Raw genomic sequence first — 27500 nt, 5'->3', positions numbered from 1 at the left:
TAAGAGCGTAAATCCATTGCATAATGTCTTCTGCTGTTTCCCCCTTTTGCCTCATTCCGCGAACCCATGCCATGACCGTTTACCACTTAGTTACCATTTGCGGCCCTGCAGAACTTAACCACCCCACCAACAATAATCACTCCTTGATCTAGAAGCCAAACACATTTAGATATGGACGTTTGACCTTTTTTATATTCTACCCCGGAATGTCCGTAGATCGCCGGCGGCTCTTTGCATTCTTCTATTTTCAGCTCTTCTTCTTCCGTGTTTCCCCGTCGTTCTTCTCTTAATTAACTTTTTGACTTCGGCTCTTCCTTTTTGCTCGTAGTAAACTGGTTCCGCCCCTCGGCCCTCTGCGGCGGCCACCGCCGTTGTTTGTCATTCATTCATCAGTCAGTTTTTTTTCTTGCATCTCGCGGAACGGTCTTACGTCACGACGAGAGAGCCCTTTGTGCTGTCGGCAGTGGCGTAAGGTATTTTAGAGCACTGTGGAGTGAATAGGACATAAGACATGCATGATGACTGCAGCGGAGTATGGATACGGGCGAATATCGACGTAAACATCTATGGCACAGAAATTGACAACATTGAAAAGAAGGAAAGAGAAAAAGAAAGAAGAAGGCGTGACCGTATAAAACATTGTCGTCGCTTGCCCTGAAGATTTGGCCCGAGATCGCTGTTTGCTGGGTTCTCCTTTTCTTCTTCCTCTCTTATTTATCAATCTTCTTATATCTTCTATCCTCTCCTCTACCATATCCAGCAACCCCAGCAGCCCACACTTGGCCCTGAGATCACTTGCCATTTATTCCCCAGCACAGCAATCCCCGCCCTCAACTCCGAAACCAACTCTGCCCCACACATCGCAGGGTCCACTTTTCATCTCTTTCTTTCGTGTCAAACATCCCTAAGCATCGTACAAAATGGTCAGTGTTTAGTCTTGTTTGGCCCTTCGTGACGTCGAACGGAGAGGCGAGCAGCATGCTTGATGATGCTTTTTTTTCGCTCGTGAGGGTGACGTGACGTGTCGCTGACGATTATTACCCTTTATCACTTCATTCACCACAACTGACCGACATTTCATCTGTCGCCCGAAATTTGCTTTATACACGTTTTGCCATGTTCAGGGTCAAACACTCTCTGAGCCTAGTCAGTATATTATATTCGCTCTGTACAGACTTTCCGCTGACCAGCTTGTCACTTCTTTCTTCTTGGGCCGATTATTACAATCTTTGTCACACGACTCCGCGAACCGCGTTCGCCCTCTGCCTACTCACTAATTGCCTACTATTTGAACCTGCAATCACTATACGCGTATCGAATTGGTCTCGTCACCGGTCTAATCCGTTCATTCGTCACCATTGCTATGTTACCATGCGCGATGTCAATATCGTATCGCTCTTAAACTCGACTGTGACTTATTGGACTATGCTATCTCTCCGCGGCCTGCGCATCACGATATGACCGACTGCTTTGGACGATCAGTGACTGAAAAGCACACCACGGATGTGGTTCGAGGAAAGCAATTCTGGGTGGGCTTGTCAGACATGCAAGGGTGGCGTATCAGCATGGAGGACGCCCATTCCGTCCACCTTTACCTTCCCCCGAGCTCCGACGATTCCAAACCTCATAGCCCAGCAAGTGACGTTCCGGCTCAACCTGAGGGTTCTACCGTCACGAACCACAACGAACCCGAAGTCGCTAATGCGATGTTTGGTGTGTTTGACGGACACGGTGGCCAGACAGTAGCCAAGTTTGCGGGCACGACTTTGCATTCCCGATTGTCAGCTTTGGATGCTTATAGTGGGTTTCATTTATCTCTCTTGGAAGTTGGGGGAAGCTGATTAGAGTAGAGTCCGGAGATTACATAACTGCCCTTACCCAGGCCTTCATCAAAACCGATGAAGATCTCCGAGCAGACCCATCATTCTTGAACGACCCTTCTGGATGTACCGCCGTCGTGGGTCTCATCACGACCGACGGCCGTATCATTGTCGTATGCCTTTTTTTCTATCAACCTTAATTCTCTTTCTGACACGCCCGTAGGCGAACTCTGGTGATTCTAGGTCAGTCCTCGGCTACCAAGGACAAGCCAAGGCTTTGTCCAATGACCACAAGCCTACCAATGAAGAGGAGACAGCGCGAATAACTGCCGCTGGCGGATTTGTCGAGTTTGGCCGAGTGAACGGTAATCTTGCCCTTTCTCGAGCCATGGGCGATTTTGAGTTTAAGCAAAACTTTTCTCTTGCCCCCGAAAAGCAAATTGTAACCGTCGTCCCCGAAATTATTACCCACGAACTTGATGGCGAAGAAGAGTTCCTTGTGCTAGCTTGTGATGGTATCTGGGACTGTCTTACCTCTCAGCAGGTCATTGACTTTACTCGACGTGCTATTGCCAATGGTGACCCCTTGGGTAAAATCTGTGAGAACATGATGGTCAAATGTTTGGCCAAGGACTCTAGCACTGGTGGAATTGGTTGCGATAACATGACTGTGGTCATTGTCGCTTTGTTGAATGGTAGGACACCAGAGGAATGGCAAGCTTGGGTCAAGGAGCGTGTCGAGCAAAAGGGTGAGTCACACCTGCATTTATTGATAGGACCCCTGGCACTGACAAACACCGGGTAGTTGGCCACGATACCCCCGAATCCATTCCTGACGTCTTCCCCCAGAATTCGGGTCCTTCCAATAGCGGCTTCGCTGGCTCAGGCTTCCGCGTCGCAGGCGGCGCTGGCGGTCTCGCAAACATTGCCAGCATACTGGGAGCCTCTGGTATCACCTTCAGACCCGCTTACGACAGCGATGATGATGATGATGGTATTCAACTAATGGGAGATGGTCCCGTTTCGCCCGATAAGCTCTCATCACCCGGTCTCATTGATAATGAGGCTGTCGAAGGGGGGACCAAGCCGAAGGATGTCACCGGTCAGCTTGAGAAGGAGGAAGAAGAGACCATGTTTGGCGGAGAAGGCAAGAAGGGCAGTGTGAGATTGCTGGACGAAGATGGAGATTCTAGCATGGACTCTGATGATTCCGACTCTACCACAACGGGCAATGACCCCGCTCCTCAACCTATTCCATCATCATCTCACCAAGCCACCCACTCCCCCATCCCTCCCAATTTTTCGTCCATCGGTTCTCCTACGGTGCCTACCCCGCAAGAACTTCAGGGGCTGCAAGCGTCCAACAGGAGTGAGCCCCAGGGGGATGCGTATTCCGATGCCGTCAAGGTTGAGGGGCTGATGGACAAGAGCGAGAGTCCTCTGAATCTTTAGAACGGCACGCAAGTTCAGGGTTCTTTGAGAGGAAAAAAAAAATAGATTTCTGAAGAGTTGTTGGAAAGAAGGGCAAAGGGAGCTTGTTGTGTCTGATAATGCTTGGATGGTTCTCAAACCGGATTTCATTTTGGTTAGGAGCTCCTTGGTATTAGAAGATATGCTTCTGCCGCCTGTTCTGGTTTAGGCGAACGAGTGCAAATCGAGTCCAAGGATCGATATTCTCTTTTCAATTTTAATTGTGAAATATACCCCGTCTCAGCCTTCTTTCTCCGTCATTTTTTTATTAATTCTTTGTGTGCTCAGAGCTTGGAGTGCTTTTTATACTACTCTATACTCATTTAACTCTCGATCTATCTATCACAATCAAGGGTGGGTTTGGAAATGCATTGTATGTGTAATGTCTCGACGTCAAAGAACGATCGTTGCTGAATCGTCAATGGTTGACAACTGTGTGTCGTCTTATGTCGTCGTCTTATTATGTACTGCCATTCGTGAATTCGTGACCTAGCAAGAAACGTTCGTATGTACATCGAGGACTGCTAATATTCATGTTGAATCATCAACGGGACCTTGAGGTGTCTGCCTTTTTTTTCCTCTCCTCCGCTCAGGCTATTACTCTCATTATACATGACCAACCATTGATTCCCAGCGACTACTGGGTGTTCGGCATATGCATGGTTGACTTAACCAAGCCACATACAAATACAGTTTAACATGCATCTAAAAAAGTCTATGTATTTGCTCTAAACCCAAATTGGCCTGCCTGACAGTCCGTTCGTACCCTAGTTATCCTAGAGGCCAATCCCAGGCAAGCAACAGAGCTAAAAAGCAACATGCTACTCTTCATCATTATAGTGCATAGCGCAGTATGGCGACCTGTCTCGGACGACCTTGCCTCGGTAATAGAGATACACTGGGATCGGAATCATCAGAAAGGAGACCATTGACAAGAGAAATAAAGCCCATTGGTTTCCCATGCCTTTGAACATTTGTGATGAGACTGGAGGAAAATGGTCAGGAACTGGGTCCGCACTTGTAATGTATTAGGTGTAAGAAAAGGGTGCTCACATAGAGGGAAAACCGCGCCGATCTGAAAAAGAGGAAGTAAGTTATAAAATACTTGACGAGCGAATAGAGCGTTGGACGGAGGACCACGTACGATATTACGAACGAAGACGACACCGCCCAAAGCACTTGCCGAATAATGAGCATACCCGTCAACGACGTAGTTCAGAATAGCGGCAAGAATGATATAGCTATTCAAGCTCCTCATCAGCCATTGTCCTCTCGATTTTTTCATTGGATGAATCAGTTTGAGGGGGCAAACAATGTACTCACAACCCAAAACCGAACATGGTAAAACCAATGATAGGAGCGATCCATGGCAAGTCGGGATACGACGTCCAGGCTGCAACCATCAATCCCAGGGGCATGAACGGTGTTGCCCACAAAGCGCTCCACCATCGGGCTTCCGGATCGCCGCGACCTTTGGCCTTACTGGCTTTGCGGTACCAAGCTTCTTGGAGGGGAGTTAAGCAGAAACCAAGAAAAGAGCCGACGACATAAGCTCCGAAAGTGAGGTTGACCACGCCAGAGCTACGTCACTCAGTAACATGCAAAGCAGGTCAAGGCGCCGACGGAAAACTCACTGGGTCCAGCCATGGCCATTGTTACCCGGCCCAAATACTAGAGGGAATGCTTCGTTACTCAAAAAGATCATGCCGTACACAAACCCATTGATACCCGCACAGAGATAAGTAATTCTCTCCGTAAACAAGAACTTGAACGGTCGGAAGATCGTGACTTTCCAAAGATGACCAGGTGCCTTTTTTGCGAGCTCATGCTCGCCGTAGAAGGGAAGATCGGTTGCTTCTCGCAGTTTGGACGATTTCCGAGAGAGGATGATGGTGGACCGGGTTTCGGGGAGGCAGAAGAAGATGACGATGAGGAAAAAGCCGAAAATGATAAGCTAAAAAGCCAGCATAATTCTTGGGTTAGCCAATGTTCTCGAGGTCCAACCATAGGCTATGTTTGACTCACATAGGCCCAGAAGAGCCATCTGAACCCTGCATTCTGTGCCAAAAACCCAGAGATGACATTACCCAAGGGCGGTCCGTCTGCGCTACTCAGAGCGTAGATAGCGACAGCATAACCAGCTGAAAGTACACTGTCGGTTAATGACTTCAATAAACACCAATCATGATTGCATTCCTACCTTCTTTTACCGCGAAGACGTCGTGCACAACACCACCAGTGTTGGCCAAGGGGGTTCTTTCAACGAGGATCAGTTATACGTACAAGATTATCGGATAATGAGATGGATACTTACGATCCCGCCAAACCTTGGATGAAACGGCAAACCAAAATAGTTGCAACATTTTGAGCCAATGCAAGCTAGACAAAAAAAGAGCAAATCAGTGACATAATTATTTCATCACTTGCGTACTCTTCATCAATTAGCCAAACTCACAGGAATCTGGAAGATCGTAAAAATAGTCCAGCTGACGAGATAGACTGGCCTTCTTCCCCAGTATTCGCTCAGAGGAGCGAGAAGCATAGGTCCTAAATGAGAGTAAAAATCAGGGCATGTCACTCGCGAGAATTGTTGTACTGACCGATCGCGAAACCAAGCTGTGGAACCTGTAAGCTGTGGTGCTGTTTGTTTAGATATGCTTACTCACCACATACAAACTTAAACCAACGGTACCGACTTCAGAACTAAAGCCCATCTCTTCCTCCATTTGCGCAATACCTGTACTATAGCCGGACACGCAGAGACAAACCTGTCAAAAGTGATCAGTATTTGGAGTAAATGGATGCTCACCATGGCAACTTACCAAGTTGTTCAGCAAACTTGCCAGTCCTACGATAGCATAACGCTTCCAGTTTGGCCAGCTTCTGGGATTAGTTGGGTCCCCTTTTGCACTCCTGATCAACAAATTCCCACTGTCATCCTTCTTCCACATATACGCATAGTTGTCAATGAGGAGCTGATTCTGCTCCTTGGTCAATCCAAAATCTTCGAACGCCATGTTATGGTGCTGAGACTCGTCAAAGTGCTCCACATCTTGAGGCTTAGCTGTTTGCCTCTCGTTCTTCTCAGTCATGACAACGAGGTCTGGCAATTTGGTTTTGGAGGTCAAAAATGGTTTAGAGCTAAGTCTTGGCCTACTACTTTATATTTAGCAGATAGCCATTCTGGGGCAGATTGTGGGGCAAAAGGCTTAAGTCTGGGGTATTTAAATTGAGAAGGGAACCGGTTTGTCATTTTCAAATCCACCTCGAGTAGATAAAAGGCGAAAGTGCGAGAGCGGTCGAAGGGTACTTATAATCCTTCGATGACAGTTGGCCTTTCGTTGTTGTGAAATGACGTCCCAAATTAGAAGCAACGTCGCCTGTCGTCAGGGAGATAGTGGGGCCTAGCAGGCGGCCATACGTTATATCATCGCTTGCCGCTGGCTGGATCTCGCTTCTCGCGGCAGGTGACCAAGAAACATCAAGTATTCGGCACGCTGGCAGCATATCAGTTTGGGCGAGTAACGAACACCTTGGAGCAACGACGCCATTTTCCATCCTTTTCATATGCTGGAAAAGAGCGACAAGCAGCAGCTCCATATGATATTAACGCTGTCGACTGGCTGCTGCAGGCCACGCATGCATTCCTGCTACCAACTCTCCCCATTTGACATGGGCAGCATATGCATAGGTCGAATTATTCCATGCTCTTTGGGTGGTCAGTCGCCGCTTCGTTCTGAATCTCGCGGCGCCTTTTTTTTACGTGTAGTCTCGGTCAAATCCGAAACGGAAACGAAGAACGTCCATCTCGCGCCACATCTCACTTCTAAAACAATGGTCTCTTTCAAGGTGTCTTTATACTCAAGGCCTACAGCTTCGAGCACAGCACCGTTCCTCAGCCATTTATCGTCCGCCGTCGCATAAGTTATTATTGCAGGCTTTTGGCTACTCACGGATAACTCACCCCAACGAGATCCGAAAGTTCGCTACCCACGTCCGTCATTATCGTAATCTACGCTGCTAATCGGCTCTTTATCAAGTCTTCAAGACCCTCACGATGTCAAGTTTTCCACAGTCCTTCACTTCTACCGTATCCCACTGGCAGGCCACAGTGAGTAGTAGTAGCGTATGCCGTTCTTATCTCAGGTACAAGCGGGGCCCGGCATCGATATTTGTTTCTGATGGGAAGACTCATCATTGATGCTAGAACCGCGGGAAATCATCACTCTTCGGTCACAACAAAGAGAAAGCGCTCCCGGGAGATGTGATTGACTATGTTATTATCGGTGCAGGTATGGCAGGTGAGCCATTCAAGACATAAGACATGGTCGTTATAAAGTGGGTGAAGATGCCTGATGATAAGTCGGTCCGTAGGTGCCTCCACTGCCTATTATCTCACTCGTCCAGGTGTGACAGACGGTAAGACTGTGGTCGTCCTCGAGGCTAAAGATGTAGCTTCCGGAGCCAGTGAGGAAATGTTCTTCACTAATAAAATATCTATTGACGGATCAATGTTGTGATCAGCTGGACGGAACGGCGGACATTGTGCCCCTTTCTCATTCGCCGCTCTGCCCGAATTAACAAAGCCACTCAAAAATGGATGATCTGGAATTGATATGGACGGGGCTTTGGACGTGTTAGATCTCGAGAGGCGGGTGTTAATCGAGGTAGCTGAGACGGTGGAGAAAGAAATGTGGGAAGTCGATTTCTGGATAGGCAAGAAAGTTGAAGGTATGTTTTGTACTTAGAGTCTACATTATACTGTGATAATGGTAAAGCTGATGGATATGGCATAGTGAGGATTAGCGAGGAGAAAGCTAAGAAAATGGACGAATGGTATAACAAGTGGCTCAAAGCGAGGGCTGCTGGAAAGTACAAACACTTGAAACCTGAATGGAAATGGATTGGGGATGCAAAGGAAGCTCAAAAGGTTCGTTTGCACGATCACATACCTCACCTCAAGCCTAATGGGAAAAAAAGAAAAGCTCATTCAAGTTGATCAAATGCTTAGGTCACCCGCATCAACGGAGCCACCGGATATTCTATTGGCCCAGCTGGATCTCTCCATCCCCACAAACTGGCCACCGCCTACCTCAGATCTGCACTCGCAACAGGCGAAGCCGAGCTTTACTCTTCGTCGCCTGTGCAAAAACTCACTAGAACAGAAGACGGTGAGCTTTGGCAAGTTGATTGTGGGAAGAGGGGCACGGTCAAATCGAGGAATGTGATTGTCTGCACTAACGCTCATACGCCGCACCTGTTTAAAGGGAGTGATATCGATGATTTGTAATTCGTGCAAGGGTCCTTGGCGAATAATATGAGCTGACATAGGACGGCACTGTAGTTTAACCCCATTCCAAGGCCAGGCTGCCAATGTCACACCACCTCCCTCATTCTCTGGCGAAAATTATCTCGATACGACTTATACCATGGAAGAAGGTCCTTACCTTATCGCTACCACTCATGCCGGGATTGTCCTCGGTCTGTCTCACGAAGTTGCAGTTAAGAAGGGTATCTTGGAGAAGAAGGACGTTTTTGGAAATGTCGATGATAGTTACGTCCAGCCGGCTGCCAAGAGATGTAAGCGGAAAACTTTCCATGGTCATAATTTTGCTCATGTTGGGTTTAACGAGCTGACGTGCTTTTTTTAACCTTTTTTTTGCAGGGCTCTCAGAGTATTGTAAGAATTCGTTCACAAACTGGGGTGAAGAAGCTCCGGGAGAAGGGGCCATGAGGTTCTGGAGCGGTATCATGTGTGCTACCAAGGACACTCTTCCTCTCGTAGGTCAAGTCCCTTCTGAGCAGGTACCAGAGGGGAAGAACGAAGGATTGTACATCGCTGCTGGCTACCACGGTAAGCCATTCCTTCGTATCACTTTACCGCGACGGGGATCTTCGCCGGCTCTAATCAACCTTCTCTTTCTTGTCTCTGCTTGTATCTTTTCTTATGTTGTTGCGCCTTGCCTGGTTGATCATCAAAAGGACATGGTATGGCCCGTATCGCACTCACAACCAAGTATGTCGTCAAGCTAGCCACAACCGGCGAATGGGACGAAGGCATGCCGGAGTCTTTCAAGATTAGTCAAAATCGGCTCGAAAGAGGTAGGACGGCACCTCCTTATATCACGGCTGTTGATAAGATTGGCGGAGCCACTAGTAAGATCTTGAATGCGGTTGGTATCGGGGGTGTGCAATCTGTCTGTCGTTAGCGGATTCCTTCCAGCTGTGAAAAGACTGGCGTTGTGTAGCAAGGTTGTAATATATGCTATGGTTATACAGTAGTGTAAGGAGAAGGATAGGTCATGAAACTCGACGCAATCGTTGTAACCAGGCAGAGGGGTCTGATGGTCAACCGGAGACAAGTCCCGTGCATTTTTCTACTTCCGTGTTTCAATTTCGCTTTTGCTGGACTTGTTCGACAATTTTGAGGCAGCAATTATTTCGGCCGCATATTTCTAATGAAAGTCGGAGCTTGTGTCTGCTTATCATACGATCGCATGAGTTCTAAATGTTTTAAGAAAATACACCTCCGCTGTACGGTCATCAACCTATTGCAAAGGAAATGAATAATAATGGCGACGCAGGCCATTTATAACACGAAACGGGGCTGTAGCACCAGGATCAATTAGTTCATGTTTCCTTTTAATGTAAGTCTTCCGTTGTATTACAGATGCATATTATACATAAAACATCTAGTAACCGCCAACCTCTGTAACAGAATCAAGCAAGGAACAATAATCAGCTATCCTATCGACAAGGACGAGGAAAGAGAGAAAGTGGAAAAAGGGGAGAGAGGAAAGACTCACGTTCGAGTTGGACTTCAATAGCGTCACCGTCTTCAAGATCGAGGTCGTTGGCGGTTTGATGGTCAAGAATTCGATGGCCGTCGAAAAGCAATCTGAAATTTATTTTACCCAAACGGGGACGATCGAGCGTTAATGGAGCATGGGAAAGGGAAATGGCGATCCAATGTGAGTTGTGAGAGGATGGGGATAACCGATAGACCAAGTAAATTCAAGTTGTCCGTCAGGACATCTAGCTTCATCATGGAGATGACGGATACGTACCGGATAGAAGCAACGTCAGTACCAACCCGGTCGGCGTAGGCACTCTGTATATTAGGTCAGCCATGTCAGCTTGATCCTTTAGTAGGTCAAACCTGAGAGTAAGAAAAAACTGGATTCGCCAAAAGGGAATGTGGCCTTGATCCAAAAATATTTGTGATCAAACATTTGGAACGGCTTTGGCCTTCTTAGGAGTCTCAAGATGTTCGCGCATCCTTCGTCTCTTCATGTATCCCCCAACGAAATCGCTCCCAGCTTTCACAACACATATATTATCCCGCCATACGGGGAGAATAACGCACCTTGAGCTTGTTAAGCTTGGTAGTCCTCTTAATCTTGAAGAAAACCTCCTCGTTGTTGGTGTTGGTGATCTTGATGTTAAGAGTGTTAGGATCTGCAGAGGTAGCCATTGAAATAAAGGAAAAGAGGAGAGATTTGTCAGCTTTGGCTCTTATCCTTATCTAATAAGCGGCCACGACAACGCCAGCAGCGATCAACTTTAACGCCGGGTTTGCGCACCCAGCTCGGTCGTTTCGTCTTGATTGGCGCACGACAATAGGGCATGGAGACATCGACACCAGTTCCATATCGTGAAGCCCGTAGCATCACCCTCCTTGGATGCCGGTCTCCACCTCCCTGATCCCTTTGTCAAAAAGCCCAATGCAGCTGAAATGCGAATGGCACAGCTCAACGCAAACGCAAACGCCAACTGCAGCTCCAGATCCAACTCAACGACCGTCCACTATTACCATGCAATAAAAGCATAGGATTTGACTTTTGCGCCTCGCAATAGAGTATAAGGAGATCCGGGCAGGAGGTTCGGGCTTACCAGCGGCTGGTTCTTCTGCCTTGGGCTTTTCCTCAGGTGGGTTGGATCCGCGTTCAGACATGATTTTTCGATAACTATCGGTCCTGGAAACATCGATGTCAGCATCACCACCAACATCATCGGGATTGAAGCCATTAGAATAGTCAGTGGTTGTAAGTGGGGACGCACGTTATTAGAGGGAAGGGTTAGGCAGTTCAATTACGGTTGAGAAAAAGAATGGAATTCAAGACTTCACTGGGCAGTGAATTGGTGGATTTCGCGATGGAACAATGCCGCCACCGCGACCGCGTGCTTAGATGGAGGCTCGATCAATTTGTGTCAACAAACGGAGATATTTTAGTTCGCGGCTTCGGGGAGTAGGTGTCGAGCCTATCCACAAGTATGATCATCTTCCTACTCTTGCGTGCCTTCTTCATTTCCTTCGCGCGCCTGAGACTTTCTTCAACTTGTATCGCCCTTCAACGATCCTCACATCACACTTGTTTTTCTGGGTTTGCGTCCGAATCGTAAGACCATCGAGCTCCTTGGGGATCCAATACTCATGTATACCAGCGGAAAGTGATGATGCATCGGAAATAGGCTGTTGTTTATAGTAGTACATATATAAGCAAGATTACAAAAACAATCGGTTATGGACGCGATTAAACCGTGGCATCGGATGATTCGGGCCGACGGGAGCAATTGCTGCCGCATGATCGGGGGATGTTCTGTCTCTTTTCCTCAGTTATTTACGTCCGCCCCCACGAATATATCTCTGTTCTTCTCGAATCTCTATCGAAATATTCATTTCCACCTCTTTACCGTCTCAAGCTTCCCTTTAACTACAACGACAAGCCCAAGGTTGACAAATACTCGAGTAGCGATGTCTTCCAAGCCTCAACAAGAATTGGCGGTACCCACGCACTTGCCTGACCCGGTCCTTATCATCGTCATGGTACGCCTTTTTGTTTGTTCTCTCAGCCTTCATGCAAAAACTAAAGTTTTGCTATAGGGCCCTGCATCATGGTGAGCCTTTCAAAGGCATTTCCGCTTTGCCTTTACTGACCCGGCCCCCCCGCTCCACTCTCAGCGGTAAATCCACCGTCGGCCAAGACGTCGCCGATCATTTCCACATCCCTTTTATCGACGGCGACTCTCTTCACCCCAAATCAAACATTGCCAAAATGTCCTCCGGTACCCCTTTGACAGACGAGGACCGTCTCCCTTGGCTTGCACTCATCCGTTCAACGGCGGAGAAGATGTGTAAAGAGCAGTCGGACGAGATTGCAGGGAAAACCAGGAGCGAGGAGGATGGTGGGCTGGGCAGGGCGGGAGTGGTGATTGCCTGCTCGGCTTTGAAGAAGTGGTATAGGGATATATTGCGAGGGGTTGTCAAGGCTGATCCACCTCCTGCTGAGGATCTTGTGAGTATTGCGTGTTGCTCGCTCCATTCCACTTCTTATTTTGTATGACATCAACCCCTGGCAAATGACTTATTTACAAAACATAGAATGACGCACTTCCCGACGATGCTCAAGTCCCAGCGACAGCATCTCTCAAAACGTACTTTGTCTACTGCTACGGTACCCCCGAACTCCTCAAGCAACGTATCGCCTCTCGAAAGGGCCACTTTTTCGGACAACAGATGCTCGATAGCCAACTTGCGGTATTGGAAGATCCGTCTGAGGAGGAGGGTGTGACTGTGGCGAACATAGATGGGACGAAGGAGGAAGTTGGGGAGCGGGCGGTTAATGGGATGAAGAAGCTACTTGGGATAAATTAGGGGAGTAGCCTGAGAGATGTCACTATCGGTTTTAGTTTTTGTGAGTCAGCGCCTTCGGGTTGAATCATCGAAGACTGGGGAGTTGCAGATACAGTAGGGTGGGAAAACCGAAAAGCGGCTGAGACGACTTGAAGCTATTGGCATTATTCAATTCAGTCAGCTACAACAGTCAAGAAGCAGGAAGGAGGCGAAGAACAGTGCTTGGGGCCGTTTTCGAACGGATGTCGGAAAATACTCATCGCCTAGCTGGTGATTTCATAAACTCATATCTTCTACACTGTGCGGTGTTGGCCGCCCTTGTGTATATCGGCGTGTGCGCTGTGCACAAGCTATCGAAAGCAGGTGGGAGATAGTGCTGAGCTGGTCGTGTGCTCGACATCATCATCGCACTTGTTACATGCTATACTGTGACGGTACCTTTCGAACGACTCCGCATCACGTAAGCCGGGGTGTCATTTTATACTCGGTGGCCACCGTAAACATAAATAGAAAGGAGGCACAGCCTGAGCGCGTCGCGTCTGGTCTTTTTGTTTGTCCCTGAGATAGCAGTCAGTCGAGGACATGAGAATAATGGAAGGTGTGTGAAGGGGCAGCTGGTCGTGTGGAGTATGGAGGTTGTATAGCTTCTTCAGACGGGTCAGTAGGGAGAGAGCATATATGTTCCACCAACGCTCAACAGTCTTAAAGCTTTATAAGAGCCCAAGGCAGCAGCAGTATAATAAGGAATCATTGCGGAAACACAAAATAAATCTGCGGCGCGCAGCTCATTGCAACGTTCGTTTTTCTTCGTGGCCCCCGCCTTCGGACAATGATATGTATATCCATTCATTTACTCTACTGTTGACTTTTGATACCAGTTGTTATCAGTATCCTTTCATTCTCCTCATCCTAAAAATACCCTATATTCTCTTTCAAAGCTATTTCCATTTTGGCCTGCTTGGTCGACCATCTTTTTCTCTAAACTCTATCTTGACGAAGGTCGATTCAGCCGTGAAGAATTGCTGTCAACCGTCGGCACTTGGAATATTCAAGCAAGGAATCTGAGAGAGTCGTGAAAACCGCTACAGCTCTATTAGCCATTCAGGAACTGAGCGGAGATGTCTTGCCCTTCTGACAACTCAACGGTGAGTACACAATGGACGATAATTACAAAAGATCAAGATCAATTACTGATTTGATGTTGTCCATACTTTTGTTCTTGCTTCCATCCTCATTCCTGTGCCGTCTACGACTGGTGATTATGCTGAACTACTGTTTGAATCTGGGTGATCGACGATCTCCGCTGGGTGGTATATTAATGCGGGCATCGACTATGAATAGGCTGTGGATGATGAGTTTTGGAGTTCGGTACGTCCCTTCATTTGTATCAATCTTAAATCGAGATGATCGACAAGAGCTGATCTCGATCTTCTTTCAGGATGGAATACATTGGGATGCCCACCGTATTGGGTAGGTGTTTCCCATTCCCTGGCACTTGCAAGGCGTCACGATCCAACGACTTGAAAGTTCCAGTGACTAACATTACCACACAGATGGGCTGTTGCGGGGGGCTGTGCTATCCTCGTAAGCCCTTTTTACTCTCCACTAGACCTGTATACCTGACAGCCTATTCAGACAGTTCTAATTACTCTTTTCACCCTCACCATGCATGCCACGCGGTACAAGCACCCTCCGGCGCAAAGACAAGTGATGAGGGTTCTCCTCATGCCTCCCGTGTAAGTTACTTTCTCGATCTACTGGCTTCCCAAACTCTCTCTGTTCTGATTCTCTCTGACCAATCCCGATCGCACAGCTATGCCGTCGTATCATTCTTCTCATATCGGTACTACAAATCCTACGAATACTATATCCTTGCCGAAACGGCATACGAAGCCATCACACTTTCTGCATTCCTCATGCTTCTCATGGAACTCGTTTCGATGGGTACGATAGACCTGCAGATCAAGTCCGTGCTGGCGGAGAAGGATAAGATGAAGTTTCCGTATGTCTCTTTGCTTTTCAACTCTTCTTTTTTGTTCCGTTTCTCCTTTGCTAATTATCGAAATTGTAGATTCCCATTTGGCTTTTGGCGATTCAGAGCGTCCAAGCCATACTTTTGGCATGCACTCAGTTTCAGTGTGATGCAATACGTTGTCCTCCGACCTTTAATCTCCATCATTGGTATCATCTGCGAATACTACGGCGTCGTAAGTAATCTAGCCCGACCTGTCCGTCCACTCCCGATCTACGTCTAATAACTCCTTTTGATCTTTCTAGCTATGTCCGGAAGAGTACTCCATCCATTTTGCAGAAGTGTACCTGGACGCGGTCGACTTTGTCTCAATCTCCGTTGCGCTGTACGGATTAATCGTTTTCTATGTGCTTTGTAAAGACGAGTTGAAAGGGAAGAAGCCTTTAAACAAGTTTCTGGCAATCAAGCTTATCGTCTTCTTCACGTTCTACCAAAGTAAGCTCCGTCTCGTATAATTTGTATATGGCTGCTCACTCTCCACTTTTTTCTTTTATTTTTATCACTCCCTAGGCTTCTTGTTCTCCATCCTCCAAAGTCATGGGGTCATCAAGGGCACTGCCATGTGGACTGCGACCAACGTTTCTGACGGTCTTTCTGCGCTTTGTACATGTGTCGAAATGGTCTTTTTCAGTGTCTACATGGGGTGGGCGTACAACTGGACCGACTAGTGCGTCTCATCCTACCTCTTGCGTCGTGAATGCTTACGTCGTTGCTTGTTCCGAATCATAGTACCGACCCGGAGAAGAACCCTTACCAGCGCGACACCAACTTTAGAACGTACCTGCAAGCCATTTGGGACACGATCAACCTTTCCGACTTTTGCTCTGAAATTTATCTTGCTTGCAAGTTTTTTGTCGATTACGCTCGAGGGAAGCCGGGAACTCGTTCGGGTGCTACCAAATTGCAAAAGACGTGAGTCTCTGTTTCATTTTCAAAGGCACAAGATTTTTATTTATTTCTTTATTTGCTGACTCGTCTCTTTAGTTTCATGCCGCATACTATTCCAGAGGAGAGTCAAGAAATGGGTATGATTGCCAGCTACAACGCTGGAGGCGGGTACGACAATGAATACGAACAAGATAAACACAAGCTCCAAAACAATACCAAAGGAGGGACAATCTTCTCCTCAAGCAAGCCTTCAGGGTTGTTGGAAGATAATGATTCGGGCGACGACACTTATGCACCCATCAGGTCACCGGAGGGTACAGCATATAGTAGAGTACGGGAGGGGCATGGGAGGGATGAGAGTGCGTTCGAACCGTGGCCACAGGAAAGGCCGACGGGACAGGAGGCGCATCGGCATCAGTTTTAGCCAAGAATAGAGCTTGGTGGGTTTGGGTCGATGGTAGAAAAATAAGGGATGGTAGCTGTTTGGAAGAAGAAGATGGAGATCATGGCATCCCCCGGGGGGATCCGGATATTGATACTTTTGGTTGTCTTTCCTCATTCATTGTTTTCTTGACGGACATGGGCAAATGGCATACTGCGAAAGTTACTGTATTGCTACAATAGATGCATTAGATTTCTTTTTCAGCCTCGTCGGAAGCATGGATTGGTAAAGCTGTTGGAAGACGTGTTTACAGTTGCTTCTTTCTTCATAGATCGCCAGTGATTGCCCGGTTATTGACCGGTGGCTGTACCAAAGTTTGGTCCCTTCGGTACAGGTAATTCACCATGTTACTTCTGCGAGAGAACAACAACTGCACCGTTCACTACCGTCGTGCATCAGGATTGTCCAAGCTCGGCGCACTGATTACCGAGAGCAGCAGAATTGATATGAAGGCTGAAGAGATCGACACAACTCGGTATGGCCACTCTGCCGCGGCTCGATGATTGTTGCGTGGAGAGAATTCTCGACGCAATAACAGGGAGGGAATGCAAGAATGAAACGATCGAGACATGGAAACTGCTGGAATGTTTGTTTGCGTGACATGCGCGATTTGGCATCTGGCAGTGATTGCCGTAATCGGGACTCCGTGGGGAGTAACTCAAGGCACAAGAATAACCCGATGGGTGTGCGCGCGAGTGGCGACGGAGCACCGAGGAGGAGGGCGGCAGTGGCGGCGATCACCGAAAGAGGACGGTCAGGGAGTGCTAGTAACCGAAACCTGGAGTGGGGAGGCCCGGAAGAGAGTACGCACTCCCTCTCTTTGCGTGGGGGAAAACGAACAACAGGCAAGAAGCATGGCCCCTGGCCGGCGTCGACTTCTCGTCACACTCCTCATTTGCGGCCGGTGTTCTCCGTTGTATTGCTCCTTATTTCTTGCCCTGCCCGTCTTCGTTCAAACACTGCCATGTAGCTTTATTATGCAACCACTGTTTCCCTGTGCATCGCGCGCATGTTATCCCCGGCTCGCTATGCTTAATCAATAAATTGCCTCTAGAACATCCCTGTTCGTCGCCAGGCGGCTTCTCCTGCTCCTAGGAGCAATTGCCGCGGCTGCCCCGCTTTTTTCCCTGTTCCCTCCCGGCCCGGCTATTCAACACTTGACTGTGCCATTTCTTGCAATTCAACCGGCCTTCTCTTTCTCCTTTCTTTTTATTTTTCACGTCATACAGTTAAAAGGTTATTACCAAGTCCCAGAAGGCCATATACCTCTGCGTGTATGCCCGCAGGCCGTTAAGCATCAGTCTCCACCGACAGCAAAACAACAACGACATGCCGCCTCCCGGCGTATTCACCTTTGACCAATCATCCGACGAGTCGCCAGAACTTCTTCCTCGCGATGCTCTCCCAGAGACGGAGCACATCCCAGAAGTTTCTATGGTGGAGGAGAGTACCGTCACCGGTGTCACTTTTACCCCCGAGTGAGTCTACAAACCGTGTCCGAGCTACCTGACGTCTGCGCACGTGACACCTGGTCACGTTTATTGATTGTGTGCTGACTGTGTCGCAGACTTTGGATGCAACGACGACAATGGGCACTACAAACACTTCGTAAAGAAGGTGTACGATCTGTACGTGTTCGAGTTTATAGCAGCACTTTTTCAACAGCAGCATTGGATCTGACCCAACCGTGCAGGTCCTCGATCTAGGTTGTGGTCCAGGTGCTCTTCTCGAGACTCTGGTCATGCCAGCTTCAACTATTTGCGAGCCCCCTATCAGAGAGAAGCCGTCTGAAACCCGTCATGCTGAGGATGAAGAAGAAGATTTTGATCATGAAGACGAGCTTTTCATTGGCCGCCTTGCAGGTATCGACGCCAATCCTGAAGTTATGAACCCCGCCCTTTCCGTCCTTTCACCTCATTCTGAAACATCGACATTTCCCCCTCCTCGACCCCGATGGGAGCCTATCACTACCGAGCTATGGCTCGGCGGACTCGAAAAATATAATGCGAGGCTTGAAGGTTACGAGGCGATTACGGCGTTGGAGGTGATTGAGCATTTGGATCCGAATGTGCTCAGTCGGTTTGGCGTGGTTACTTTGGGTACTTATCGACCGCGAATTATGCTTATCTCGACTCCTGTGAGTAAGATCTTTGATCCAGATCTCGCGTCATTGACAAAAATTTCTAGAACTTTGACTTCAATGCCAAGTTCCCCCAAGCCAATGGGGACTGCTTTGCCAAAAAGGGATTTGTCGACCCTACTGGAAGAACAGATCGGGTTTTTAGACACTCTGACCACAAAATTGAGATGACTGGTGCCGAATTCAGAAACTGGGCAGAGACCGCAGCTGCAGATTGGGGGTAAGTTTCAGAATTCTCGCCCTAGGCACCATACTAACTTGAACAGATACGATGTCGAGGTTTCTGGCGTTGGCAGCTCTTCTATTCCGTCATTCTACCCCAGTGATGACATCACCAAGCCTCCTCGACCTATCTATGCGTCACAAACCGCCATCTTCCGAATTGCAACTGGCATGCCCCTCCGTTCACCACGCTCTGTTCGCACTATGCAGCTCCCATTCACACCCTCCTCCAAAGAATCCTCGCATCCACACAAACTTGCAGGAAGATTTACCCTTCCAGCCACCGCTCCTGGTATTGGCCAAAGGTCATCCCCCGAGGAGGTCAGAGTCAAGGTCCGAGAATTCTTTACAGGCTCTAGCGTGAATGAAGTGTCACTCGAAGAACTTTGGGGTGTGCTTGACATTGCTGGCGCTTGTGGTGGAAGTAAGCGATGGCTAGTTGGAAGCCTTGGAGGGTATGGAGATTGTCCTGCTCTTGATGCGAATGATGAAGACGAGCTTGAATTTGAGGTTAAGAAGGTGAAAGGGGTGGGATTGTCAGTCCAGTGGAGAGAATGGACACCGAGAGCGGAAGAGAAGCCGAGAAGTTGGGGTACGCCTGTACAAAACGAAAGCGAGCATACCTCTCCCGCAGCTGCTCAAGGGTGGTAGCAAAGCTATTACGAAAGGAGGCGATAGGGCCATAAGAGCAAAGAACGAATATGTGAAAAGCAGGCATGGTGTTGAAGAACTGTAAGAAAACACCGCAAGCGGCAGCAGGGAGAAAAAATTTAACAACATACCACCCATCACTCATCACTCATTTCCTCAGGAATTATGTCTGTCTTTTTAGTAATATTTTCTTCTTGTTCGCGTTAGTCTCAATTAGGGTATCAAAAGGAGTAAATGTTTATACGTTTGCCCACTTTTCTGTAAACCTGGAGACGGTGGCCGACAACAAAAAGTTGCTTGTGGGCACTAAATACATGTTTCGTTAATTCAGAATTGTAAACCATCTGGTATGCATGGTTTATCTGTCCTGCAGCATTCGGTGTGTATGGGACGAGTGTGGTTTCGACCGAAGTCTATCGATGATGTATGGGGAATTGTGTGGGAGCGAACGAAGCTATCACGAGTGAGCTGCTGGTATAATAAGCGCCGTTGCTATCAGAGTCCTTTCTTCTGCCCACGACGATTCCTGTCTCTCCCCTATCTCCTATTATTGATTATCCCTGCATGCCGCCTGCCGCAACCCTACAATAATAGTACACGTCTTCCCATGCGTACACCCTCGTTCGTTGTTGGGAAGCGCGCAGCTCGGGAGACTTGGGGGGGTGTGAAGGAGTGGAGGTGGAGGCAGCTTATTACACATTTGCAAACCCGTCGGATATCGTCATTTATTTTGTCAGCGCCTGCAGAAAAGTAATAATAATTGATCGCCAACCGATTTTGGGGGATAAAACAATCCATTTATCTGAAGGTCTTATCGCGCAACCTGCCCTTCCTTCGTGGCCCTAGCAAACGCCGTGCGAGGCATTACCCACCAAACCCCATCATCTTATAACACCTCCTTGATTCCCGACTCCAACGCCCCTTCGCTTCGTTCGCTCCGCTCTTATCCGAACATGCCTCCATCTCTCGTCCTCTTCACCACATCCCAAACGCCCCTCGCTGTCCGCTACCCACACCCTCGTAAACCGATCCTTACCGTTCCGCCACTCTTACACCGCTCCTTGCACAACGCTCTTGACAGAGACCAACCATCTGCGGCTTTTGTCGTAAATGCCGGAGACGCCGGAGGTGTCGCACAGGGGACGTTGTACATCCCCAACCTAGAAGAACTGGCCAAGCCATCACCTTTACCGGTAGCCAACGGCCATGCCGCTCCAGAATTAGTACATGACAATATCGAGCTGACTGTCAAGGTCCATCTAATCGTTTCTCCTACATCCACTTCACCTGCTTCTGCCCGAGCCGAGTGGGTTAGCGAAGCCCTGCAAGTTTTCCGAAAGGCAAAACGACTCCCCCTGCCAGACAACCTGCTCATAGGCTTCAAGGGTATTGATTATCGTGGGATAAAGACTGCCACCGGTGCTGAGGCGTCAGTGACTCCTAATACCGAGATTGTACCTGCAGAGCTGGAGGAGGAAGTGCTCAAGGTTTGGGAACGAGTTTTCGCGGAGCGAGGTAAGCTTGTCAAAGAGAACGGCAAGTTGGGAAGTCTGTATGCCCCTCAGGGGCTGTTGAAGAAGCTCACAGAGAGGGAAGGTGAAGGGCGTGTCAAGGTGAATGCGCTTGATACTCCGGATTGTCACCATCTTCCAAAGGATTATACAGGATACGCAAGGAAGAATGGGGTTGAACTTTGGGCAGGTGGTGGAGGTGAAGGCTCCGGTAAGACTGCACTGTTTTGAACACTTGTGAGAACTGTCAACTGAACGCCTGCATAGATCCGCTACCCTCAACACACCTTCAAAATGTCTTGCAAGAATTCCTCCCTGCAATCCGCAAGATCATTCCCGAACAGCAAGCAAAGGAATTTAACAAGCTTGACAATCCCATACCTTTGCGTCAAGACGGATTGAAGTTTGAAGATGTTGAGACAGGCGTGCAAGTACGATGGGTTTTGAGCGTGAGTAGTCTTGCTTGTGTCTTCACAATGATGATCCGACTAACTCATATAATCAGTACACTGTTCTTTCCACCACCAGGAACGTTGTCGAGGATAAGGGGTGAGTATTGCAAGCGCCCGTCTTGTATTGAAACATCAGCGAGACTGACATGGGCCTTAGCTACATCGTGGCAGCCGACCTCGTGTAATAGGCCCTTTTTAAGGTCCATCAGACTTTAAATAGACGGTTATCTTGTCTTTCCGGTCATGTCAGAGTGTTGGTGTTTAAGCTGTGGATAATCCCAAGCTGGGAGGAGTTGTCATCTAGGGAAAACTCGGTTGTTATTTACATGGGAATGTGGTCACTATGCATGGTGTACATGGGCTTATATAAGGCAATCTTTTTCGGCTTGAAGGGAAGCAAGGAAATGTACCATCTATAGACTCTGCGTCAGCTCTTTTCAAGGTCAAGGAAAAATCATGTATCTCAAATGCCCACAGTTTGATGTCTCCGCTCAGCCTCTTCTTTCCCAAAAGCGGTCTTCATTCTATCCTTCACTTTTAACAACTTTTCCTCAAAATGCGCTTCTGCACTCTTGCCTCCAGTATCTTCATCTTCCACCAATACCCGTTTCGTAGCTCCACTATAAGCTGCACACCTCAATATACCAACCGCACCGATAGCGTCCAGTCTGTCTGCATCCTGGACAGCATGTAGTTCCAAACAGTCTTTCTGCCATGTCCATTTGCCAGCTGCCAGAAGAGCGGTTTCAGCAGTGTAAGAGACGGCAGGGATGATGGAGAGGATACGGTCGATGGTTTCGTCGGGGATCTGAAGCTGGAGAATGGGGAAGAGCAAGTCGGGGAGAGTTGGGGATCCTGGTTTTGCGTATTTGTCTGCAAAGGTGATTTGTTAGATTTGTTAGATGCTATTACTGCCATATGCGATGTAAATCAATCGTACAGTCTATATAGTTGAAAAAGGGGCAGAAAATATTAGTATAGCCATGCGTGTGTTGCAGCGGCCAAATACTCGCCAGAAAGATCATGAAAGAGAGCAGCCAATTCTACTATCAGCAAATCGGGACCATTGTCCATCATGGACCTTGCTATTGTCATCGCCATCTTTCGTACTCGGTCCACTTTTTAATTATCAAAGGACGATTAGTCCCATGACATTGGAGACAGTGCACAGTCAACCCACCGTGTGCCCAGTCATGCGAAGGGTCATATCTAATACAGATAGTTCAATGCCATTAGCAACAACGAAGGGGTAATAACGGATGACATACTTGGCCATGTGAGCTTTTACGAGCTTTTCTGCGCGACCGATGAGGTCAGAGTAGGCAGAGGTGGTCATATCGAGTATTGGTTGATGAATGAAGTACAATGTTGAACTTGGGGGAAAGCTGGACGAATTAGAGACGAAGGATAGCAAAGTTACATACGACAGACCGGCGTCACCGACAGAGGGTCGCGTCGCGTCGCGTCGGTCTGTTCAAGGTAGTGCAGTCAGCTCGACGCGTTGTAGCGTAAAACCCCTAAAGTCTCCCAAAGATATGCATCCATTAGGTTCTGTCGGCCTCCACCCATGATATCCAAGGCTGACGACAGACTTTACGACTGTAAAGGCTGCTAGGGAATATAGCCTGCCAAAGGTTTGCTTGGCTGTGGTTGTCATACATAGTACCTACTACATATCATACGATGGAAGCATCCTACTATGTATCTGGGGACGGATAGATTGGTATAGTGAGTGGTAACAATTAGTCAAGCTCGGCTCTCATGTCGAGCAGGTTGGTGTTGCAGATACAGTCTTGCTGTACTTGCGCTATAAAGCGTCCGCCTATAAGGCTGCATATACGAAGATAGATTATATCTAAATAAGGAAAACACCACAGGTAGCTAGCCTAGAGTGAACTAAGTAAAAGAAAGTAAAAGTACGAGTAATAAGGTATCCATTCCACTCCAATCTCCGCTCCTTGACCCCTGCGGTAAGCAGTATCTTTCCTCATAAGAGGAGCATGGCCCCTCGAACTTCTGACTACAAAGTCAGCTGACCAAGCTTGGTTTCTTCTCCTATTGCTCGTCAGAGGAATGGCTATAAAGCCCTGAGGCTATACTAACTATATGCATAGGCCATCTTTTCGGGTTGAACGGATATAAACGTAAAATATGTAACCTAGCGGCTCGAGCAGGCTCACGATCTCCGCCGTTAGCTCTCTCTGGGGTTGTCCTCCCCAAGACAGGGGTGATGCTCCGCCCAGTGACTTCCTTGGCGGTCGGAGTGGTTTCAGTATTCTCTGAGGGGGAGCTCATTTGAGGTCTTGATGCGCTGTTGAATGGAAGGGAAACTTCTTTCGTTTATAGGCGGCAGGCCTAGGAAACATGTCCTGCGAGTCCTCGGACCAAGCAAAGGTCCTCGGCGAGTAGTCACAGTAGTATCCCATGGCCCTCAAGTTGGCGAGAGCCTCGGACCTATAGGCCTTCCCATACTTGGCGGCCCGAGTCTTGGCCTTCTTCACCGCCTCTGGGGAAGCATCTCGGTGAGCGTACCAGTAACGGTAGCGAGCGAGCTCTGGGTGCTCCTGGCTTTCTACCAGCTCGAAGCGCATCCACGCCTGCTCGGGGCGAAAAGACTCGATAAAGTCGATCTGGAACTCTCCTTGGGCATGGCCAGGCCCAAAGAACTTGGGAACTCGATTCTTGTCTCCAGTTTCCGAGTTGTAACACGTGGCCCTCTGCCCAGCTCTTTCAAGGATTTGAGGAATGGTTTAGGGTTGATCCTTGGACTTGCAGAAGATAATCGCTTGCGATTCGGGTCTTCTGGGCTTCCGGAAATGACAGATGAGCTTTTGAAGAATAGCAGGCAGATCGTACTGTTTGCTGCTAGACTTGTCAATCACGTGGGCAGGTAGGTACAACCGTCACAGGAATGACAACTTGCGCGTTGAAGCGTATGATAAAATTCTCCCATATGACCACTTGGTTCTTGGCAACCAAATGATCCTGCTCATGGCAAGGTGCTGAAACTGTTTGGTGGAAAAGGGGGTGAGCCTGGTCAAGCAAGAGAAACCAAGAGTTTTGGATCAGACGAGAGGTTAGAGGAGGATCGCGGGGAAGCGGGGAATAGGTGGGTTGGTGACCCCTCTTGAATGGTACACTTTGGACGCAAAGGTCGCACTGGCCAGCATTTAGGGTGAGACACGTTGCCTCGGTCCCATCCATATAACTCCCAATGGTCAGCCTACGGCAGACGTTGTGCTGCATCCATTCCTTAAGAAGCCTGTTCCCATTAGGAGTGTAGAAAACTGCCGTGTTGAAGGATCCAGAGAAGACACAGACCTTGAAAAGATGCCCAAGTCGACCACCTCTACCACCACCCTGGATAACTTCGAAAAGATCCCAAGGATCACCCAAGAAGTACACCACATCAATATTTGGCATATTGACGCCAGCACCAAGACCGGAGGTGGAACAGAGAAAGTCGATCTGGGACTCTCCTTGGGCATGGCCTGGGCCAAAGAACTTGCGAACTTGATCCCTGTCCCCAGCTTCCGAGTTGTACCATGTGGCCCTCTGCCCAGCTCTTTTAAGGATTTGAGAAATGGTTTCGGGTTGATCCTTGGACTTGCAGAAGATAATCGCTTGCGATTCGGGTCTTCTGTGCGTCCTGAAATGGCAGACGAGCTTTTGAAGAACAGCAGGCAGATCGTACTGCTTGCTGTTAGACTTGTCGACAAACTTTGGCTTCATCTGTACTTCGTAATTGAATTATTTGGTCAACTGATGTAAACAAACTTGCCAGTAAATGTCAGTTACTCACATCGCCATTGGGGGATTGATGGGAATCCTCATCTCTGTAGCTTCGGAAATCCAAAGGCACTGGAGAATTTTGAGCATGAGCGAGGGAGGAAGGGAGGCAGACACAAAAACTTTCGGGATTGAATATGCGGAAAGTATCCTCAGAGCTGGCATCGAAAGGCCTCCATTCAGGTGATGTCAATGCCTGACAAAGTTTGGTAGTGCCGGTAAAGCATTAATTAGGTTGTTATTTTCCGTGACCGAAGGAGATGGGTGTGAAATAGGGGCATAGTGTTTCAACTACATCTCGTAAGGATGATAGAATTCTTCACCGTTGACTAGAATGATGTTGATGCTAGGAGGATTCATAGGTATTGGTCTATTATTTGTTTCATAGGTTTGGAAGGAAACATGTCTGATGTGCTTCTTCATACACAGACCTTCCCTGTCCATGCACATCAGCGACTATTCTATCAGAGCAAGTGGATTAGTACACTAACAAGATGAGACCTACGATTAAATCCACCTCGACGCCCGCGACGTTACCAGCTTCGAGAGCCCACTGGGAGCATTACGACTTATAAAGATGCCGCAAGCTTGTAAAAACGCGGTCGAAGCTTTCCATAGGATGACGGAATTCCTGTCGAAGCCTGAAAACTTCCAAATTTATACCGATGACGACCGGTCAAAGATGGTAAGACTAGATACCAAGACGAGACTTGTCAATACGAGACCTTGTTTGATGTGTCGAACATACGAAGATTTGTCTTTGATTGCGATATGAAGAAATTTAATAAGATAAAGCGATAAGGAGGTAACCCCCCTGGCGATACGCTTGCACTGGGAACCCAGAAGTGACGATAGTTGATTGTACATGTCCTCAAGGAAAGCGACTCATCAAAAAAGACGGGCTTGGAAAAGCTCGCTAAAGTGTAAAATATGTCGCTCTAAGTAAGGAGCTTAACATGTACTGGGAGTACTTGGGCTCCTTGGATTTGTCGCTATGGGGGGCTCGTGAAATTTATGAATGACCTCAAGTTGACGGGTTCCGAGTTGGAATGGAATCAGGAAGCTGCTTGTGCGTTGGCTGCGACTAAAGATGCTGTCATCATCTGTGGAGTCCTCAGACCTATTGATTACTCACGAGTAGACAAATAGCCGCCCATTCTCGAAGTTGATGTTACCACCATCGGGATTATACCCTCGGATAGGGATGATTTTATAAAGTTACAAACCGCGAACGTACTTTCTTTTGTTTGTGAGTCGTCCTCGGCCATTCGAAAGACGTGGAAGATAGCGCCAGACGCGGGGGACTTTTTGAGCTTTGCGATGACGGTGGAGGTTGTACTTGTGAGTATCATAAGAATCCAGGAATGGCCGACGAATTCTATCCTCGTTTTCTAATCCAACTTTTATCTTCTCCTTCTTTAGCCTACACTCCTGTATCACTGCCAACCATGAGACTCACGATTATTGCCCCAGACTCGGTTCATGAGCACGAAGTGTCCCCTTCCTTGCTCATCCAAGACATCATCAACATCGTTGAGGCAACTGTAAGTCAGCTATGATGACTGTCGTCAGCCTCTGCTTTGTCAGCATAGTACAAGCTTTGCAGGCCGTGTGGCGGACCTCACAAATGCAATATATTGCTATGCTACGACGAAAAGCTGCTGACTGGTCGTATAGGCCGACCTTCCCCCGGCTGTTATTGTTCTCACAAGTGACGCCGGTACACCACTCACGGACCCCACAAGAACTCTCGAAAGCTATGGGTTAAATGGAGAGACCGCCACCATCTTCCTTACACCTACGTAAGTCTCACGTTCATGCTTCTTCTGAAAGTGGTGATTGTCCCGCATATCGCCCATAGAGGTTGCAAGTAAAGCTGACCAACCTTTTTTGATATTGCCGCCAGAGGACCACCCGTCGCTTCTTCGTCTTCCATTCCATTCCCTGATGCAGATGCCGACATTGAAAGGATGCGTTTACAAGCGCTCGGAAATCCTTCTTTGATGAATGATTTGCGTGAGGTACGCGAAAGCCTTGCATATGCCAAGGCTGAATGTTCGCTAACGGTGGACTCTATTTTGTTCCTTTTAGCGTGATCCGGAAACCTTTGCCGCTATTCAAGGGGGTACTCAAAGCTTCAAAAAAGCCCTCCAACTGGCGCAATCAAGACAAAGAGATGCCGAATTCGAAAAGCAACGCCAGATTGAAGTGAGTAGACAGGAAGGCTAAGGAAATTCTTATGGCATTGCGGTCGAGTAACTGACGCCTTTGCAGGCACTCAATGCCGACCCTTATGACATTGAAGCTCAGAAAAAGATTGAGGAAGCAATTCGGATGGAGGCCGTTTTGGAGAATATGCAGCACGCTATGGAATATTCCGTGAGTGCGGTGAGGATGCCAAGACGGCTGGCTGTTGCTGATTCGAGCTTAGCCTGAGTCGTTTGGAAAC

At 48.1% G+C, this 27500-nt stretch overlaps 11 protein-coding genes across 11 annotated transcripts in view; 7 read left to right on the top strand and 4 right to left on the bottom strand.

The window, feature by feature from the left end:
* Positions 1 to 920: 920 nt before the first annotated feature.
* Positions 921 to 3272, top strand: CNBC6870 (hypothetical protein; the record flags this gene model as incomplete). The annotated part of the gene is made up of 6 exons (XM_771205.1): positions 921 to 923; positions 1125 to 1146; positions 1483 to 1800; positions 1851 to 1993; positions 2044 to 2569; positions 2626 to 3272. The coding sequence occupies 6 exons, from the start codon at positions 921 to 923 to the stop codon at positions 3270 to 3272; spliced, it is 1659 nt and encodes a 552-aa protein (XP_776298.1).
* An 839-nt stretch (positions 3273 to 4111) lies between these two features.
* Positions 4112 to 6382, bottom strand: CNBC6860 (hypothetical protein; the record flags this gene model as incomplete). Its single annotated transcript, XM_771204.1, has 12 exons — positions 4112 to 4275; positions 4344 to 4365; positions 4435 to 4531; positions 4617 to 4871; positions 4925 to 5244; positions 5316 to 5431; positions 5491 to 5546; positions 5605 to 5669; positions 5746 to 5837; positions 5891 to 5906; positions 5957 to 6058; positions 6113 to 6382. The coding sequence occupies 12 exons, from the start codon at positions 6380 to 6382 to the stop codon at positions 4112 to 4114; spliced, it is 1575 nt and encodes a 524-aa protein (XP_776297.1).
* A 1524-nt stretch (positions 6383 to 7906) lies between these two features.
* Positions 7907 to 9499, top strand: CNBC6850 (hypothetical protein; the record flags this gene model as incomplete). Its single annotated transcript, XM_771203.1, has 6 exons — positions 7907 to 8021; positions 8087 to 8220; positions 8302 to 8576; positions 8635 to 8870; positions 8956 to 9144; positions 9273 to 9499. 6 exons carry the CDS (start codon positions 7907 to 7909, stop codon positions 9497 to 9499), a joined length of 1176 nt encoding a protein of 391 aa, XP_776296.1.
* Positions 9500 to 9982: 483 nt separating this feature from the next.
* CNBC6840 (hypothetical protein) lies at positions 9983 to 11244 on the bottom strand (the record flags this gene model as incomplete). Its single annotated transcript, XM_771202.1, has 5 exons — positions 9983 to 9999; positions 10097 to 10188; positions 10358 to 10401; positions 10657 to 10748; positions 11184 to 11244. The coding sequence occupies 5 exons, from the start codon at positions 11242 to 11244 to the stop codon at positions 9983 to 9985; spliced, it is 306 nt and encodes a 101-aa protein (XP_776295.1).
* An 801-nt stretch (positions 11245 to 12045) lies between these two features.
* CNBC6830 (hypothetical protein) lies at positions 12046 to 12945 on the top strand (the record flags this gene model as incomplete). The annotated part of the gene is made up of 4 exons (XM_771201.1): positions 12046 to 12117; positions 12175 to 12188; positions 12253 to 12586; positions 12673 to 12945. 4 exons carry the CDS (start codon positions 12046 to 12048, stop codon positions 12943 to 12945), a joined length of 693 nt encoding a protein of 230 aa, XP_776294.1.
* A 1097-nt stretch (positions 12946 to 14042) lies between these two features.
* On the top strand, positions 14043 to 16268 carry CNBC6820 (hypothetical protein; the record flags this gene model as incomplete). Its single annotated transcript, XM_771200.1, has 11 exons — positions 14043 to 14069; positions 14266 to 14292; positions 14363 to 14394; positions 14478 to 14508; positions 14560 to 14660; positions 14738 to 14926; positions 14996 to 15131; positions 15202 to 15391; positions 15467 to 15623; positions 15686 to 15868; positions 15941 to 16268. The coding sequence occupies 11 exons, from the start codon at positions 14043 to 14045 to the stop codon at positions 16266 to 16268; spliced, it is 1401 nt and encodes a 466-aa protein (XP_776293.1).
* Positions 16269 to 17615: 1347 nt separating this feature from the next.
* Positions 17616 to 19299, top strand: CNBC6810 (hypothetical protein; the record flags this gene model as incomplete). Its single annotated transcript, XM_771199.1, has 5 exons — positions 17616 to 17764; positions 17854 to 17914; positions 17980 to 18423; positions 18474 to 18646; positions 18693 to 19299. 5 exons carry the CDS (start codon positions 17616 to 17618, stop codon positions 19297 to 19299), a joined length of 1434 nt encoding a protein of 477 aa, XP_776292.1.
* A 953-nt stretch (positions 19300 to 20252) lies between these two features.
* CNBC6800 (hypothetical protein) lies at positions 20253 to 21447 on the top strand (the record flags this gene model as incomplete). Its single annotated transcript, XM_771198.1, has 4 exons — positions 20253 to 21021; positions 21078 to 21259; positions 21316 to 21359; positions 21420 to 21447. The coding sequence occupies 4 exons, from the start codon at positions 20253 to 20255 to the stop codon at positions 21445 to 21447; spliced, it is 1023 nt and encodes a 340-aa protein (XP_776291.1).
* Positions 21448 to 21725: 278 nt separating this feature from the next.
* Positions 21726 to 22598, bottom strand: CNBC6790 (hypothetical protein; the record flags this gene model as incomplete). The annotated part of the gene is made up of 3 exons (XM_771197.1): positions 21726 to 22135; positions 22443 to 22471; positions 22531 to 22598. 3 exons carry the CDS (start codon positions 22596 to 22598, stop codon positions 21726 to 21728), a joined length of 507 nt encoding a protein of 168 aa, XP_776290.1.
* Positions 22599 to 23553: 955 nt separating this feature from the next.
* CNBC6780 (hypothetical protein) lies at positions 23554 to 24685 on the bottom strand (the record flags this gene model as incomplete). Its single annotated transcript, XM_771196.1, has 2 exons — positions 23554 to 23989; positions 24423 to 24685. 2 exons carry the CDS (start codon positions 24683 to 24685, stop codon positions 23554 to 23556), a joined length of 699 nt encoding a protein of 232 aa, XP_776289.1.
* A 1814-nt stretch (positions 24686 to 26499) lies between these two features.
* CNBC6770 (hypothetical protein) overlaps positions 26500 to 27500 on the top strand; it is a gene marked incomplete at both ends in the record, with an annotated part of 1833 nt that continues 832 nt past the window's right edge. The window contains 6 exons of the mRNA XM_771195.1: positions 26500 to 26595; positions 26729 to 26853; positions 26958 to 27072; positions 27143 to 27259; positions 27326 to 27430; positions 27483 to 27500. The exon at positions 27483 to 27500 is cut by the window's right edge and continues 82 nt beyond it. Coding sequence (XP_776288.1) covers positions 26500 to 26595; positions 26729 to 26853; positions 26958 to 27072; positions 27143 to 27259; positions 27326 to 27430; positions 27483 to 27500 — 576 coding nt within the window. The remainder of the gene's footprint in view (positions 26596 to 26728; positions 26854 to 26957; positions 27073 to 27142; positions 27260 to 27325; positions 27431 to 27482) is intronic.

The sequence above is a fragment of the Cryptococcus neoformans genome, chromosome 3 (genome assembly GCF_000149385.1).
Source record: "Cryptococcus neoformans var. neoformans B-3501A chromosome 3, whole genome shotgun sequence".
Classification (NCBI taxonomy): Eukaryota; Fungi; Basidiomycota; class Tremellomycetes; order Tremellales; family Cryptococcaceae; genus Cryptococcus; species Cryptococcus deneoformans.
The sequence above is the reverse complement of the archived record's forward strand: the minus strand, read 5'-3'. Positions and strand labels throughout refer to the sequence as shown.